Raw genomic sequence first — 18219 nt, forward strand, 5'->3', positions numbered from 1 at the left:
TTTCTTTCTTTCTTTCTTTCTTTCTTTCTTTCTTTCTTTCTTTCTTTCTTTCTTTCCTTTCGATTAACTTACTTTACATCCTGATCACAGCTTTCCTTCCCTCCTTTTCCCCCATCCTTCCCTCTCCTCTTTCTTTCCTACCCTTTCTCCCTCCCTCTTTTCCTCCCTCCCCTCCCCCATCTCCCATTGTCCCTTTCTCCTCAGTAAATGGGAAGCCTCTCATGGATATCAACCTGCCTTGGCAGTAGGACTATGTGCATCTTCCAGTTGGGGCTGGACAAGGCAGCCCAGTTAGGGGAAAGAGATCCAAAGGCAGGCAACGACATTGGAGATTTAAATATTGGGATTGACCCTACTAATTCAAATTCTTCAGGAGTATTATGATTTTGAGAATTCTTCCATCTTACCTTGACTACTCCAGATAAACCCAAGTTGGCAATCTGTCTCTTAGTATGAGTGCTTCCTGTCTGCTGGGATCAGATGGTGAACTTCCTCCATTACCCTGATGGGGCAGGGAAGAGCTTTGGAACCTTAGTCCAGAAAAAAAAAAAAAAACACTGTCTCAGTGTTAGAAGCTCTTTCTGTCTATCCCTCCATCCTTGGCCCTCTTACCTTTTCACTCAGCCTTAGTTTTTCCATGAAGTCCTCCAGTTTCTGACCTGTAGCCCTAGGTTTTTAGTCTTCACCAGGCTGCTTGCCCCAGTGAGGTGTTGCTAATTTTGGGTGGATTGAGAGGAGAAAGGACACCCCTCTCCTCTCCCCCTCCTGTAGAAATGTCTTCTGTCTCTGGTGTATTAACTCTGGGAGAGCAGAGCATAAATCAATCAGCAGGTGGAGATTAGTTAGAATTCACCAGCTGTTCCTCCCTGTAATTGGATGTAACTGTGCAGGACACCTTTGGAAACCGTTATCCAGTTACTAAATGCCAGACCTGTCACAGGTCTTCAGCTGACTTCGATGGATTAGCCCCTAAAGAGCAGGCGGCCTAGTGGCCTGCACCTCCAGCCCCTCATTGGGAGTGGACTCAGTGACATGCTCCACTGCCCCTCTTCTCAGCCGGCACAAAGACAAAGTTGTGCGGGACACAGGGCATGGACTTGCCACGCTGTGCAAGAGATTTGTATGGCCTATCTCCATCGCTCAGTAGAAGACTGCTCTTCCAGCTGAGTGGTGGTGACCCACACGTTTACTCCCAACTCTTGGGCACTCAGGAGGCGGAGACAGGTGGATCTGCAGAGTGAGGACAGCCAGGAAGACACTGAGAATTCCTGTCTCGAAAAACCACATGGAAAAGAAAAAGAAAAACAAAACCCCCAATTTTCCTGCAGCGAGGGCGTCTGTGAAAGCCTCCATGTGCTCCCTGCATCTAGTGTTGCTCATTTCTCCACACTGTCCCTGACACAGGCAGTGTCATCCTAGGAAGTGCGTATCCTCAGGAGAGCTGGCAGGTCTCTGGCACTTAGAATTGTAGGATTGATCACAGCATAGCCCTTTTTTTTTTTTTTTTTTTTTTTTGATGGATGTGTGTGTACTTGCTGGAGGAGGCCAGAGAGCAACTTGCAGGAGTTATCTCTTCCCTCTGCCATGTGGGTTCTAGAGATCAAACTCAAGTAGTGAGACTTGGCAGCAAGCACTTCTTTTCTTCTTTCCCATCACTCACTCCCATTCCCTGCCTCTGTAGTTTTTCTTCTCTAGCTCAGTATTCCTCTTTCATCCCATGCCTTGGAGGAGAGACATACAAGATCACAGAGTAGAACAGTCACCAATCATTCTAAGCTCATGGCTATGATGACACTACCCTTCTTCCTTTCCCTCCACCAGTACTATGACGACACCTACCCAAGTGTCAAGGAGCAAAAGGCCTTTGAGAAGAACATTTTCAACAAGACCCATCGGACGGATAGTAGGTCATTCTCCTTTGCTATTCCCTTGTTCCTGGGGGGGGAGGAACTATGGCAAGGGGGTGTCAGCAGGACTGCAGAAAAAAGATAAAATGACTCGGCCTCCTCTTTCTTTTTTCCTCCTCCCCTCATATAATAAACTCTTCAGAAATGTAATGGGGAGGTGAGTGTACCTCACGCGGGAATACCATGCTAGAAGCTTGGCTGTTAGCTACCTGTCTAGTCCCTGGATTTATGAGCCTCACTTGACAAATTTAACTGCAGCTCTGCTTATTGTACCGCATCCATTAGGGCAGGTAAATGGAAGCCTGTAAAGGTGACCGCTCTGCATTTTTACCTCCGAAGCATCGGCTGGTATTCTCCTCATACACAGGGAGGAAAGTAGGTACAGGGTGGGGGCTTAGAGAGCACACACTTAGACTCCCCTTAGTTTCTAAGTCCCTTCTGCTAACCCTCAAAACAATAGATAACATTAGGACTTAGAGGTCATTACAGCCAGCCTTTCCTTGGCCCAGGCAGCTGGCCCCAGGAACCCATGGGAATTCTTCTGTATTCTCTTCTCCTACCATTCAGTTTCTGCTTTCTCCCCAGGTGAAATTGCCCTGTTGGAAGGGCTGACGGTGGTCTATAAAAGTAGCATTGATCTCTATTTCTATGTGATTGGCAGCTCCTATGAAAATGAGGTGAGAATCCCTTCGCATTCGCTACCTCTGATGCTGCTTCTGAAACTGAAACCATAGAGGTGGGACAGCCACTGACTTGGGGCTTTGGAGAGGCACATCCCTCTGCTATCTGGCAAGGTCATAGAGAGGTCTGTCAGAGAGCTCTGTCAGCTGTGTAGAAATGGCCTAGCCAGAGAATCAGTCCAGAAAGGAAATTACCTAGGTCTTTTTTCCCCCCCAAGGGGACCAGGATCTTATTGTATAACACAGGTTATTTTCAAATCACATCTATGTTCTAGGTGCTGAAATTACAGGAGTGAAACACCATCTCCAATTAGAATATACTTTTCTGTTTGTTTTTTGTTTTGTTTGTTTGTTTTTCGATTTTTTGAGACAGAGTTTCTCTGTGTAGCCCTGGCTGTCCTGGACTCAAACTTACAGCAATACCGGGGCCTCTGCCTCCTGAGTGCTGGGATTAATGGCGTGCACCACCATGTCCGGCTCATTTATGTTTTTAATACCCTTTGCTACACAGCGGTGTTTGAGATTTTGGTTATTTCTTTGGTTTTGTTTTATTTTTGAGACAGTGTCACACTGTAGGCTAGACTGGTCTTGAACTCACAACAGTCCTCCTTCTGTGAGCTATCAAGGGCCACTTGACGAAGTATCACAGTGTGTGTCAGGATGTGTATGTACTTAGATCATCATGAAGCCATACAGTACGAAGGGGTCAGTTGATGAACTCTCATGTAAGTGGGCCTGTGATTATATTCCTAACCTTCCTGGATGCAGGAAAAACTGTTTATTTTAGGTGGTAGCAACTTCTGGGAGGGAAGACAGGTAAATCATTAGATAATTTTCCATCACAGTTAATAAGAGTTTGAGGTCCTGCTTAGGGCTCTGCTGTGTCTCTGGGAAGTGCATTGTTTGAGCTTTGACAGCACTTCTGTGGGTTGGTGGCATTACTGTCTTTGCTTGCCAATGAGGAAATCAAACCACAAAGAACCATGTAAAGTTACTTGTATTTGGCTTTTGTTGTTTGTGTTTTCGAGACAGGATTTCTCTGTGTAACCCGCATTGCAGACCAGGCTGGCTTCGAATTTACAGAGATAGGCGTAGGTCTCCTTCCAGAGTGCTGGGATTAAATGTGTGCACCACAACCCCTGGCTCCGAGTACCATTTTTAAAAAGAACCTTCTGCCGCTCTCCTGTGGCTTCATCTCTTGCATGGCTAATGATTCCTCTAGTTACTAGTCCATCAGGTAGCTTTGTAAAGACATGAGGGTAGATGGCTCAGCTGTTAGGAGTAATGGCTGCTTTTGCAGAGGACCTGGATTTGATTCCCAGCACCCACATGGTGGCTCACAACTGTTTGATTCCAGTCCCAGGGAATCCAGTGCTACCTTCTGGCCTCTTTGAGCACTGTACACACATGGTATACAGACATAGATGCAGACAAGCATGGTACATACATTAGATAAAAAAATTTTAAAGACATAAAGGCAGAGAAACATGGCCGTGCACACTTGTTATGCCAGCACTTGGGAAGCATAGGCAGGGTGATCCAGAATTTAGGGTCACCCTCAGTTATATAGCTGGCTCAAGATCAACCAGGGCTGTATGAGACACTGCCTCAAAAAAGCAAAATGCAGCTGGAAAGATTGGTGTTAAGAATGCTTGCTTTTCTTTCAGAAGATTTGAGTTTGGTTTCTAACATCCAACCTAGGCAGCTCACAACCCTCTGTAACTCCTGCTCCAGGGAGATCCAGTGCTTTCTTCTGAAATCTGTGGGCCCCTGCACATCTGTGGCACACACACACAAATACACAAATAAAAGTAAATTTTAATTAATAAAAAGTAAACACACAGCTGGGCATGGTGGCATACACCTTTAATCCCAGCACTCAGGGAGGCAGAGGCAGATGGGTCTTTGTGAATTCAAAGTCAGCCTGATCTATACAGTGAGTCCAGGGCTACACAGAGAATCCCTGTGTTGGAAATACATGACTAAGCTACTTGGATACATGAATACCAAGATGCCAGCAAAGACCTGTCTGAACTTTTGCTTTAAAGCAGTCTCCACTTGTGGAGTGTTTAACAGCTCATTTCCCTGAGAAACCAGAGGGTGTTTGCTGGTATGTTTGCACTTCAAATTATGTCTCTGTCGTTTGTGAAAGCTTGTGCTTTTTGCTGAAGAATAAAATGGAGGGTCTGCTTTGGGTAGCGGTTTTAGGGCCTCAAACCTTCTGTCTTTTTTTTCTCAACAGTTGATGCTTATGGCTGTTCTGAACTGCCTCTTTGACTCCCTGAGCCAGATGCTGAGGTGAGCAACCACTCTCAGTTTAAACTTGGAAGAGAAAGTATCTATCTCTTAGAGCCAGGGATCTGTGGGAAATTGGACACACTGGGGAATGGGTTCAATGTAAGAGCCTCGCCTTGCTATTTGGGACAACTAACTGAATAAGGGGGTAGGTGGAGAGAATGGTCTTCACATGGAATAATTCTCTTACTAAGGGAGAAAAGAGAGTTTCTTCCTCAGGAAGAATACTCCATCTTTTCTCTCCCTCCTTTGTCTGTACTGACAATTGGAACCAAGGGTAGGCAACTGCCCTACTACTGAGCTTCTCACCCAAACATTTGCTTTATTTTGTTTTTTGTTTTAATTTCAGACAAGGTCTGACTAAGTTGTCCAGGCTACCTTAGAACTCTTTGCTTGTGTCCCAGCTAACCCTTGAACATGTAATCCCCAGCTTCAGCGTCAGGAGTAGTTGGGAGTACAGACATCACCTCAATGACCTGTGCGTGCTCTTGTCCTGTCCAGTGACCCTGATGTTGCCTAAGCCCCATGAGCTTTCCAAGGCTTGTCCTCTGGGTTTGAAGGAGGGGAAGGATGAGGGAGGTGTCCCAGGTGAAACATCCCCACCTTGGGAATTTTGGAAACACCACCAGTTCTCCATTACTAGCCCTTACAGTCTTTCCCTTTTCCTCAAATGGGCCCACCGTGTTCTTTGCCCGCTTTACCTCCTGAGTCGCCCTTTGTTCCCATGCAAACAAGAGAAGATATGAGATAGTTTCTCTGAAAACACTCACGGCTTGGAACTTCACTGGCAGCAGCTCCTAAGTGAACACATATGAAACCCATCTGCAGTAGAGCAGCAGGCGCTCTCAGCCCACAAACCATCAGGGCAGAGGCTCGGGTTTCCTCAGGAAGGGGGTGATTTATTTCCCAGCCAGGTGAATGAATAGACTTCATGTCAGGTGAGCTAGAGACAGAGTCATACTGACGGTTGTGACAGGCCACATGCACTAACCACTGGATCTGTGGCTGTTCCCAGCCCCTCCTTGGCCTTTGTTTTAGGGTGTGAACATATTGGGGGGCATGGCGGCAGAGAGGCTATCAGAGCTTCAGTGCAGAGGATTTGCATGCCATGTCCACCACCGCCAGCACCAGGCTCTGAGCTCTAGATTTTCTCCTGCCTCCTACGTCTTTTTTACAAGCACCTTCAGCAGTAGCAGCACTCTGAATAATTGACCTGGGAGTCAGAAGTTGGCTGTCTGGAATCCCCCATAATGTCAAGATTCTGATCACTGTTCAGTAGTGTAGATAGCTATTGGTCTAGCCTAGGATCCCCTGTTCAAACAATGGCCCAGGATTCCTTTCACAACCTGATTTTTCTCTTTTGGGTGTTCAGGAAAAATGTAGAAAAGCGAGCTCTGCTGGAGAACATGGAGGGGCTCTTCTTGGCTGTGGATGAAATTGTAGATGGAGGGTGAGTTCTCTGCCCCGCTTGGATTTGGAGTGGGGAAGGGAGGTAGCTGCCCCTGTCCCCAGAAAAGTAGCTGACCAGCCAGTAGTCCTGACCTCAGGATGAAGTGGTCCTTTGGGACTGGACCTATCAAGCAACGATCTTCTTTTTGTTTGTAGGGTGGTCCTAGAGAGTGACCCCCAGCAGGTGGTGCACCGGGCGGCTTTGAGGGTAAGCAGGGATGCGCATCCCATCTCCCAAGCCCGGCCTGCTGAGTGCAGCGGGGGTCCATCTCATGAGGGCGTGCTGACTTCTGTCCTCTTCCCATGCACACATCCTTTCTTGGCCTTTCTCTCTCAGTGTTGCAGAGGAGCTCATTTATATTAATGTTATTTCTGTTCTTTTTTTTTTTTGGGGGGGGGCAGGGTTTCTCTATGTAGCCTTGGCTATCCTGGACCCACTTTAGACCAAGCTGGCCTCGAACTCACAGTGATCACCTGCCTCTGCCCCCTGAGTGTTGGGATTACACACATGTGCCACCAAATCAAGCTCATTTATATTTCTAATGTGGCACCTGGCATTTTGCACAGAATGGGCACTTTATTGTAAACATGTTGAAGGAACAAAGAAGTAAAAGAAATCTTAATATTCATGGTTCTGGAACTATAAAGGAACTTGAGGTTGGCTTGTTGCCTCTGTGAAGATAGAGCCAGTTATCAGAGGCAGAGGTATGTTTTAGTCTGATGGAGCCTCAGGAAGTACTTTGCCAGCTCCTTGGCCCACCTTGGTGCTAGTGATAGCAGAATGGGGGTCTCTGAGTTAACATAGGAAGCTGTGTGTCTGCTCTGAAAGATGAGAGTGTAGAGATCCTTGAGCAGAGGAGTGATTCCAGTTCCCAGAATGTCCCAGCCCTGACCTCCAGAGTAAAGGCTGCCAGTGCTGGGTAAAGTGAAGTCTTCTCCTTAACTGCCATGGGCTTCATTTGCATAGTTTAATCTTCTACTCTAACATATGTTTCTATGTGGCAGGAGAGAGGGTCCCCCTCCCTGGCTCCCTCCTTCCCTGTCTCAGGCTGCTGTTGCAGCAGTTTATTTCTTCAAATTAACATGCTGTCGTTACCCATCAGGCCTTGCGGGATCCATTACACTAACCCTGGTTCCCTCCATATCCCCCACTCCCCATATTGATATTCAGGGAAGGTCTTCTCTGACTAGGGAATCAGGTCTCCCACCCCAGAGTTGAAGAAGGTGAGGCTCAGGTACTGTGCTGATTACTTGGAGTGAATTAAATCTTTCAAGTAGTCGCCCTACCTTAAAGTCGAGATGTATAAAATAACCCTTTTGTGTTCACAGTCCCTCTGGCCACATAAAATTGTGGCTCAGTCCTTAGAAGGGGCTGAGAAGTTTAGAGCGTTTTCCTTTGCTTCAGTTTAAAGGAACATTTCTTCCTCCATCAGGCTCCAGTCTAACTGCTTATCTTTGTGTGCAGGGTGAAGACGTCCCCCTTACAGAGCAGACTGTGTCTCAGGTAGGACTTTCTTCCTCCTCCTTGTCCTCTCCACATGGACAGGGTTACTACAGAGATTTAACTAGCAGGAGCCCCCAACCCGCCAAGTCTGAATTGAAACCTCACCCTCAGTTAGCTTCCTTGGCTCCCTCTTATCCCAGAGTGCTGGGACTCACTAAACAGTATCCTTAGACCCTCATCTCCCTTTCCTTTGATCTTGACTGTAAGCCTTGCCCTGTACCCTTCAGACCTTTCCTGCCCGATACCTCAGACAGTGATTTATTCCCCACCAGAGGCTTGCCTTAAGCAGATGGTCTGTGTGCATATAGCACACACTCCTCTTTCTCTTATTATTCAAATGAGGGCTGAGCTAGAAATGCATATTCTGGAATATGCAGGCTCTGCAGATCCATCCTTCTATCTTGACTGCAGATAGTCTGCCTGACCTGGGGCTTGCATGCGAGTGATTCTGGTTTTGCCCAGTAGGAATCCTCACCATCTGGATGTGTAATCCCCCCCCCTTTATAATGTGTGTCCAGTAACCCCCAGCTTTGTTTTCTTTTCTCCCAGGTATACCTCTTCTCTCTTCATCCCCCCAGTGGATTTGAATTCGGGGGGAATTTCCCAAACTGACAATCCTCTAGGGCCTTAGAGAGCTTCCTCCTATTCTTCCACCCTTGGGATTTTCTATCCCCTGTTCTTCTAAGGAGAGGGAAGGCAAGTGTGGGGAAGGAGAGCCTCAGCCTGCTCACACCCTGTGGCTTGCAAGCCCCCCTCAGTGCTGCCTTTGTCTCTGCAGGTGCTGCAGTCAGCCAAAGAACAGATCAAGTGGTCCCTCCTTCGATGAAGATGTTCTATGCTCAGTTCTTTGTCCCTCAAAACCCACATCTGCTCTGACTTCTTATCCAGGTCTCCAACTGATATTCTTAGGGTCATCTTGGAGAATCACAGTGGACCCTTGCCCCCCCCCCCCTCCTAGGAGTAAAGTCCCTAACAGATTTGAATGAGTCAGGGGAAAAACACCCCTTCCTTACTTACAGTGGTGGCCCCCACTCCCACAATCTCTCCTAGGTTTCTTGGCCCTTTACTTGGCTTTACTTCAGATCATTAAAGCAGGAGAAAGAATGTGCTGAGTGTTTTCCTCCCTGTGCCTTAAGGGCCCTCATCCCAGCAGCCCATATATTCAGCAAAGGGGGGGAGGACGCCTTCCTTTAGGAGTGATGTGGAGTGGCAGAGGCCATGCAGTCTTTGCCTCAGCAGCTTCTCTCCTTCCTGCTGCCTGGTTCTCTGCCTTAGAAGAGATTGGGGACAGCTTTTAGAGAGGGGACAGAGCTGCAGAGGAACAGTGATTTATATGCTCTTGGAGCTCATGAAGTGCAGTCTACCTTGATCTGGCCTGAGAACATCCTACTCTAGGTCTGTACCACACCCACCTGCTTTTATCAAACCGTGAGATTTTTGTCTGGTGTGGCCTCTGGTACCCTGGAGCAAAGCCAGACCTTGGAACTAAAACCGCTGTAGTTCCAAGAAGAAAGAAGGGGCCTTAATGACTTGGGCCTTGACGTGTTTCCTTTTCTCAGCGTTTCCACTCACATTCCTCTGCCTTGGTTCTGCAGTCTGCTGTTGAGCTCTTCTCTGCCTCAGCCTTTCCCGGAAGTGGAGGGTCTGGTGCAGTGCCTTTCCTCTAAGGCTTGGGTTCCCGTTCTTGAGTGTAATGTTGCCCCTTGACCCCACATCCCTGTGAAAATGTCTTAGAAAAAGCATTCCCGAGCAAGCGCTCTGTCCCATGCATTGGCTGAAGTTGTCACACTGGAGGCGGCCTCTGCAAGAAATGGAGTCAGTCGAGGTCCACCTTGTACGCGGCTGTGCGTCAGAGGAATAAAGTGAATCTCTTCCAAACTGCCTTTGTGTGATGGTTGTGTTCCTCCCCTTTTTGGCAGCTATTCCTGTTCCTCCAGCACCCCCCGCCCCTGCGCGCCCTACCTCTTATAATATTTCTTCCTTCCTACCTCAGGGACTCCCCAGCAGTCCCCCCTACCCCTAATTTACAGGGCTGTTTGCCTCCTTGGCATCTCTCGGTCCCCTCGCCTGGAAATTGGCGCCAGGGGTAGGGTGGGGATGGTATTTTCTCAGTGGGAGACTCGGGGAACTGAGTTCTCCCCCACACACCCCCAAAGCCAGCTGCCTGCTCCCGCCTCAACCATTAGTAACCCGGAGACGCGCACCTGCGTGGGGGCTCCCCTCCAGCCCCTGCTCCCTTCCCGCACCTCCCACTCCTCTGAAACGGCGCTGAGCGGGTTATTTATCGGAGCCAGCGCTGCTCCAGAAGGTCAGGACGGTGGTGTAAATAACCTCTTCTCGCCGTTTTCCCGTCCCTCCAGAGCTCGCTCCCCTCCCCCCCCCTCCACCTTTATTCGCACAAATGAATGTGGCTGGGCTGGCTCAGAGCCTGGCCCTGCATCTTAATGGGGCGGTGAGCTCACAAGATGGATTTAGCTGGGGGTTTTATGGTTGCCGCGGTGACAGGAGAATGCTTTGGTTTTCTTTCCCCCTTTGCAGGATTTTAAGGAGGGGGCAGTGTAGGGACTCCTCCTCTCACTGAAATTTGAAGGGTCTCCTCAGTCACCTCTACTCTTCTGACATGGGTCTGCAAATTCCAGGACCTACAAAGATAAGGGGAGAAAGCCATCCTCTTCTATGGAAACCTGGAAATGAGGCTCAGCAGCTGTGAAGCACCTGGGCCGTGTCCCCCTAAGCAGATAGAAAGCTATATGCTGGACCACCCTGCTTGGGGCCTTGCACTGGAAGTGGGGACACCGGTGGGAGAAGGGCTAGGATGCCCTCTATCTTTGGCTGGCTGATCAGTGAGAAGCAGTGCCCAGCTTCAGCCCCTAACCTGCTTCTCACAGCCTGTATAACCTTTGGCTTGGGAGAGGAGGATTAGAACAGAATTGAGGACTCATGAGTAAATACAGCCCAGAGAAGGTAGTTCTCTGTTCAATTCTCAAATCCCAGATTTTCTATGCTTGTTTCTCCAGCCTTGTGTTTCCCACCAGGGCTAAAATGTTGGTGCCTTGGCCTACTCAGTCCTCTGGCCAGCAACTTATATTTGTGACACTGTGAACTTGTCGTTAGCACTTACTGAAAGACACACTAGGGCTTGGACTGTCTGGTCTGCCTCCCCCTCCTGTTTTGAACCTTTCTCTCATCCCTAGGGGATTCTATAAGGCCCTCCTCCCTTCTCCCCCTTTGGCTGGGAGACTAGTCTGAGCAGTGCCAGACACCTGCCTGCCAGATGTGGCGATTCCCCTGCTGCCCCTACCCCACTGCCTCACTGTTTCCCACCCCACTGCGCTCCGGCAGAGGGAGCCCCACTGAGTGATTGACTGCAGCAGTTCTCTTCCTCCAGTGGCCCTTCAGGCTCTCGCCTGATGCCTGCGCTCCCTCTTTTCCCACCAAGGCCAGGCAGCCTCCTCCCATTCCCACTGTAGGGCGGTGGGTTGGGTGAGCTCTGGCTCCCTCTCTGACTGAGGAAGGAATGGGTGGGTGGAGGTTGATGGCCTTGCTGCACCCCTAGGAGAGAAATCAGCAGCAGGACTGAGGACAGTGGCAGCCAGAGCTGATGTCATCCTCAGCAGGGAAGGATGGTAGTGGAGGAGGCTGACAGAACCGGAACACTGAACCAGCATTCCAGGACTAGACAGGGGCCTCTGAGGAGTTCCTATGTAGACCAGAGCCCATGACTGGGGCTGTTGTGGATCTTAGTTTCACGTCTCTGGCTGGGTCTCCAGGCCTTGTTTCTGGATCAGCATTTCTTAACCGCTGAGCTATCTCCCCAGCCCTGGATTGGCGTTTCAAATAACCCCACAGATGCCCCTTCAGTCTGACCCCGAATACCCTGGGGACTCCAAGCCCTTGCCCTTCTGTCTTTGGTGTTTGCCCTTCTTTGGTGTACTTTCCCTATGTCTTCCTGGGTCTCCCTAGGTCCTTTCAACTCTCCTATAGTGGCACTTCTTTCTCTGTTCACCTCCAGGTACCCTGTCCTCTACTTCCTGGCCATAATAGATCCCACTGGAATCCTGCTAAAGCAAGGACCCGTCTAGAGCCTGGTTTCCTCCCATCCATCCTTGTAACCTGGCACCTAAAGGTCTCTTGCTGGTTTGCAACAGGGTTCATGGTAGAACTGAGGCAGGGTGCCAGAGACTGGACACACAGAGAGAGTCCAAGAAAGTAAGGGAAGGAGAGAAGGAACATAAGAAGGAAAGAGAAGCAGTGAAGGCACAGAAGCAGAGGAGGAAAGAAGTAAGCAAAAGTGACAAGCTAGGAGAGAAACCTATACAAAGAAAGCAAACAGGGCTAAAGCAGAGAAAAAGCATGGAGGTGGAGACAGGAAAGACCCAGCAAGAAAAGGCTGCTGGGAAGGGGCCAGGCAAGGGGCAGCCTGGCTCTCCTGGGCTGCTTTATGCTGACAGGTCATAAATCATGTGTGTGCACATGTGTATATGACACACGTATGTAGGGCTCTGAGGTGCTGAAAAGGATGTTGTCTATAATATTATTCTTTTAGCAGCCGCCTTCGAGGCACCTCACACAATAGCCCAGCATTCTTCATGCTCCATTTTGAAGGTACTTCCATATCTTCTCAGGAACGCTGGCTTTCTCGCTTGGAGTACAGCCTGCTGGAATGTTCAGGATCTGCAGAATAATCGAAAGCCCCGTCTCCTCACTGCACACCCCCATGGCTGCCCACCAGCTGCTCCTGTCCATCTTCTCCTCCCACTCTTCTTGTATGTCCTCTCTTCTGCAGCAGCCCCTCCTCCAGACTCTGACCCCCAGTCTGCCTGGGGCCTAGGTCACAGGGGAGACAAAGACAGAATTTATCACTAGTGTAGAGAAGCAGCCAGGGACCAGGGCTGAGGGCAAGGGCTGACCTCCCTGGGACTGGTGGGCACATTGGGCCGGATGCTAGAAGCTGGAAAGCTGGGCTCTCCTGGTTCCTGTCCATAACCCCAGTGTGCCTACTCAACCTGGCTTTCTCCCTTTTCTCTGGAAACAGAGAAGATGCCCCAGAGGCATTTTTTGGCCTTTAAAAGAAAATTTAAGAGGGGAACAGATGAGACCCATGTCCCAGGGTCATCCTGTTATGACTGGAAACCAGAGGCAACCAGGCTTCCAGTTATTCCTGGGGCTGGGAAGATCAGGGAGGAGGCTGCCAAATGTGGTACAGAGGACTGCTCTCTAACGCAGACAGGGCCTCACTGGACAAGTCCAGCATCAGTTCACTAGGGAGTAGGGGATTAAAAGCTGGGAGGCACATCCCACCTGAAGACAAAGCAGCAGGGCTACTTAGGGGTTACCAGCTCCCACTCCTGCAAGGCCATTTCCTCCCTCAGATAACACTCAAGGGCAGGGGAAGCTGTCTTTGACGCAAACACAGTTGGCCTGAGACTGTCCGCTCAGCAGACAGGGCATGCTGGAGGAGAGGCCGGTATAATCCAAGGGACTCTGAGAAACCAGACTGTGTATCTTCTATGAGTGGATCCTGAAGCTCCCCCTAGCTGCCCTTGGACGCACCCCCAGAACCTTGTTGTCCCTGGCATCCAACACCCTGATTCCTACCTTAGCTTACTGTTTCCAGAAGATAGACACTAGAGTGAACTCCAAGCAAGAGCAAGGTGGTAGAGCCGCTGAGCCTTTACCCCAGTCCCCCAATTCCATTTCTACCCAGAACTAGTGAGGGAAAACTTAGGGTATGCTTTCAGACTGCTCTACAAGGAGTAATCATTGTCTCAATATCCGATGAAATGCTAGAAGTTGGAAATTTTACTGGGAAGAGTAATGGATTGGGAGAAAACAAAAGAAATGGAGGGGGCTCAGGAAAAGGGAGAGGAGATCCTGTCTTTTTTTTCCTAATTCCCCCTTCCCCCGATTGAGGAGGCAGATTTACAGCCTTGGTGTTGGGGGAGGTGAGCATAAGGAAGACAGATCTGCAGTTTTGCCCTCTGAGTGTCTGGGTACTTAGCTTTAACTCCCCCATTAGCATCAATCCCCATCTTGCTGCCCATCCGTCTTCTGACATCAGCTCCTTCCTCTCTGTGTAGGCCAGGCTTTCTGACCCTAAGTGGCTCTTAAAGGGCCAGTCTAGGACCTTCTCTTTTCCTCCTTTCACTGGGAGGAGGTGGGAGCAGCAAGCTGGTGCCCGTGCATATGTACGCTGTGGCCATCCTTGCTGAGGCCAGTGTCACGAAGGGCATGGATGGGGCAGGGTGGCTTCCCCCGTTCTCTGTAGACCTCCCTTATGTCATGGCCTCTATCTTTGTCTGCTACCTCCCCAAGCTCAGAGCAAAGACGCTGCCGGCCAGGGGTTGAGGACTGGAGAAGGCATGTGTATCCTTAGGCTGATCTCCTTCCCTCCCTCATTTCCTGGAGGCCCAGGGCAAGGAGTGTTTTTAATTCTCAGCTAGCAGGGGGGGTGGACAGGTTGGGACGGGAGGCTCCTAGGAGATGTAATGGGCGCCACATTCCTAGCCTCTTTTCCCAAGGATCTAGGTTGTGGACTCAGTGGGAGATTTCAAATCCCTTCTCTGTGAGGGAGATGTCAGCCCGAGAAACATGCTTGAGTTTACTGGCGCCTCTCCCCCATTCATTCCTCAGCAACAGAGCTTAGAGGCTCGGGAGGAGCAGACTTCTCCCGATCCTCTGCAGAAAGGCTAACTGCCCTCCAGGGTCTCCGAGAACGACATGATGCTCACAAAATTCCTCCCTGATCTGCCTTCCATCCTTTCTGCTGCAAAACTCTGCAGGCGTCGGAGGGGGCTTTCAGGGGCCGTACCATTGTAACTCACTGGTATCCGGAGCCCACCACCCACAGCCCCGGAGCTCCTCTGGCTCGAGATGAGAGGGAGCCGCTGGTGGGGTCCTTGGGAAAGTGGCCGCGTCCGAAATAGGAGCCCCCACGGCACCCCGGCGGCCCCTTATTTATCACCCTCCAAACCTCACTCTCAGAGAAGCATAAATATTCCTAATTCCTGAAGGCCGAGCCTGCGCTCGTAAATCTGAGCGCGGGTGGGGCGGGGGAGGGGCCCCGCGCTACAGTCTCGACAAAGCTCCACGGGCTGCGCGCCGCCGGCCTCCCACCGGTCTCAGCCTGCTACTTGCGGAGCCGCTCCCGGCGCGGCGGGCACGCGCGGCGAGCACGCGAGGACGAGGACACGGCCGCGGGGGAGGGGCGCGCGGCCTCCATCCCAACCGCGCCCCCTCCCGCCGGCGCCCACCGAGCTGTAAATCAGCGTCGAGGCCGCTGGACCAATGGCAACGCGACTCGTAAATCGGCCTGTCAAGATCAGCCAATGAGACGTGGCGTTAAATCAAGTGCTGTCAGCGCTCGGCCAATAGGAGGCTCTGGGCTGACCATAAATCTGTCTACGGGAGACAGCGAAAGAGAGAGAGCGTGCGCCCGAGCGAGGGCAGGGAGGGGGGACGCGGGCCGGGGGGGAGACTGCGGTCTGCTCGCGAGACGCCCAGATGGAGAGGGACAAAGAGAGGCCACGTCCGGGCGCGGGCTCGCGCGGGAGGCTGACAGGGAGAGCGGAGGGGGACAAGCACTGACTTCCCATTCGAGCACGCACGCCCCAAGAGAGAATGCCCAGAAAAGCCATGTTTTCCGTTCTCTTTCTCCCAACTCAGCCTTTCCTGAAATTAGGAGATGAGTGCAGAGGGGCCCCGAGGGGTGAGAAAGCAGCTTCCTTGCCCGATTTCCGTCCTTTGGTCTCGGGACTCCTGTGTCCTCTGAGCCATTTTTTCCCCCAGCAGTTGAAGTTAGGAAGTGTCTAACTGCAATCCCTTCTACTCTGAGGAAGCGTTTGAATTGCCTTCAAGGAATATGAAAGCGAACCCTTTACAGGCCTTCAGAGAGTGGTCAACCTTCAGAATCTTGGAACGACTGAGCAAGAAGGACTTTTAGGGTTCGCCTGTTCACATGATATGGCTTCAGCTGTTCTGTAGTCCTTAAGGCTGGCAACAGCTCTGGTTAGACTTTACCCTCAAACCACAGTTAGTCACTTAGTAGCCTTTTGACTTTGAGCAAATTAACCTGTTGGTGTTTGTTTTCCCATTTATAAGAAAGTATAATAGATCGTCATGGGAGCTTTACGCTTACATGAAACATCTTTGCAGAATTTAGCACTACATAAAGAGTGTCCGGCCCAGAGGTCTCAGGTTCACGGAGCTCCTCTCAGGTCACTGGCCAGGCCTCAGCCTCACAGTTCCAGCTGCTGTAGCTGGGTCTCCACCTGGCCTGCCTCAGCTTGCTTTTGGGGCTACAGAGAACACCTAGAAACACAGGCTCTGGGTTATCAAGCCAGGCTCCTGGCTCTCTCTTTCTCTCTTTCTTTGTGTGTGTTTCTATTCTTTTTTTAAATTTTATATACCTTAATTTTATGTGCATTGGTGTTTTGCCTGAATGTATGTCTATTTGAGAGTGTCAGATCTTGGAGTTACAGACAGTTGTGAGCTGTCATGTGGGTGCTGGGATTTGAACCCTGGTCTATCTGGAGGAGCGGTAAGTGCCCTTAACAGCTGAGCCATCATCTCTCCAGCCCCTTTATTCTCATTTCAGTTCTCAAGATTTTATTGTCTTAAATCAGGCATTTGGAGATAGGAAGGGGCCACATGAGGCAGGGCATTTGTCAACCCAACTCAGACATTTCATCTGAGGTACTGTCATGGTGCCCGCCCGGTACCCCACCCCGTCCCACCTTAGATAAGGATAGAGGCTCCATTGGCTAAGTATGCCGACTCATACACCAATTCCCCACCTTCCAGAGCCTGAAATAAGAGGATCAGGTATTCAAGGCCAGCTTCAGCTACACGGTGACAGCCTGTTTCAAATTAAATAGAAGAAAAACAATGGTTTCAGCAAGGATTATACACCTGTAAATTTGCACTCTAGAGGTCTGAGGCTGCAGGACCATGAGCTTCACACAGCCTGGTTACATGGTGAGACCCTTTATCAAAAAACAAAAAAACAGCAGACTGGAGAGGTGGCTCAGAGGTTAAGAGCACTGGCTGTTCTTCCAAAGGTCCTGAGTTCAATTCCCAGCAACCACATGGCTCATATCCATCTCTAATGAGATTTGGTGCCCTCTTGCCTGCAGGCACAAATGCAGGCAGAATACTGTATAAATAATAAATAAATCTTTAAAAAAAGCAACAACAACAACAAAAAAAAATCCATCAGCCGGGCATGGTGGTGCAGGCCTGTAATTCCAGCACATGAGGCAGAGGCAGGTGGATCTGTGTGAGTTTGAGGCCAGCCTGGTCTACAAAGCCGGTCCAGGACAGCCAAGGCTACACAGAAAAATCCTGTCTCAAAAAAAAAACCAACCAACCAATCACCCCCCTAAAAAAACCCTAACCCTCCCAAAACAAAAAACATCCTCCCTCATCGCTCATTCTTCATTTTTCTAGCCAAGATTGGTGTGTGTGTGTGTGTGTGTGTGTGCGCGTGCGTGCGTGCGCGCGCGCGCGCGCGCAAATCCTGGGCCTCCAACCCCTGGTCAGGAATCTTGTTGGCACTTTCAAATACGCAACCGGAAGTAAAAAGGAAAGCGGAGAACCACCGCCACCTGGTGGACATTGTGCTTTCAGGCGGTAGTTAGGAATGACGATGCTCGGGCAGGCTGACTTCCTCAGCCTGCACAAGTACAGAGCTTCCGCGTACAGCTGCCCTGTGCTAAGCGCTCGGCTTGTTCTATTTCTCCAGAGCAGACTCCACCTTGCCTGTCCCCTGGCTTGAGCGTAGAGGGGGGGGATCCACGCAGGGGCACAACATGTAAATTGAGTTAACCTCCTGGCCTGGGTGAGGTTCTGGCAGCAGTGGTGAGCAGTGAAGGGGCATCTTATTAAGGAAAAAGGCACATACCCGTAATCAGGCTGTGGCTAGCGTTGCAGGACAATCTCAAGTTTGAGGGCAACTTGGGCCTCAAACTTAGCAAGACTGTCTCAAAGAAAAAAGGGAGCTAATTCTAAGCACCAGGTTCCTGGAACCTGGGACCCTGTCAGTCACAGGCTGTGTCTATCGCTGGATATCTGTTCTGTACTTGGCTCGGGCAGAGGTCACCCCAAAGCCTCCGGTTCCAACCCTGGTCTTGATTGTTCTTTCTCACGTAAGCACCCCTGGGCGTTAAAAGCGCACAGGGTGGCGCTAGCGAGGTGGGCCTTTTAGGCTTACTGTGCTCTGTGGGGCCTGTGTTTGCATCTCCAGCACACGTTGGTTGTAGTTGTATATCCTGAATCCCAGTGCTGGGAAGGCCGTGTGGCGGCCTTGGAGTTTGCTGGCCAGCCAGTCTAGCCAAATTCCTGAGCGCTAGGTTCAGTGACAAACACTGCTGCAAAAACTTAGATG

The 18219-nt window shown here is 50.3% G+C and overlaps 1 protein-coding gene across 2 annotated transcripts in view; it reads left to right on the forward strand.

Moving 5' to 3' along the window:
- Positions 1 to 9713, forward strand: part of Copz1 (COPI coat complex subunit zeta 1) — a 24340-nt gene extending 14627 nt beyond the window's left edge. The window contains exons 3-9 of one of the 2 annotated variants that reach the window (XM_055618320.1): positions 1822 to 1903; positions 2493 to 2584; positions 4830 to 4885; positions 6255 to 6332; positions 6488 to 6539; positions 7797 to 7835; positions 8614 to 9713. In XM_055618320.1, coding sequence (XP_055474295.1) covers positions 1822 to 1903; positions 2493 to 2584; positions 4830 to 4885; positions 6255 to 6332; positions 6488 to 6539; positions 7797 to 7835; positions 8614 to 8661 — 447 coding nt within the window. In that variant the 3' untranslated portion in view covers positions 8662 to 9713. Of the gene's footprint in view, positions 1 to 1821; positions 1908 to 2492; positions 2585 to 4829; positions 4886 to 6254; positions 6333 to 6487; positions 6540 to 7796; positions 7836 to 8613 lie in introns of both variants that reach the window. The other variant, XM_055618319.1, reaches the window with a different exon arrangement.
- The last annotated feature ends 8506 nt before the right edge of the window (positions 9714 to 18219 follow it).

The sequence above is a fragment of the Psammomys obesus genome, unplaced genomic scaffold (genome assembly GCF_907164565.1).
Source record: "Psammomys obesus unplaced genomic scaffold, mPsaObe1.curated_primary_1811, whole genome shotgun sequence".
Classification (NCBI taxonomy): domain Eukaryota; kingdom Metazoa; phylum Chordata; class Mammalia; order Rodentia; family Muridae; genus Psammomys; species Psammomys obesus.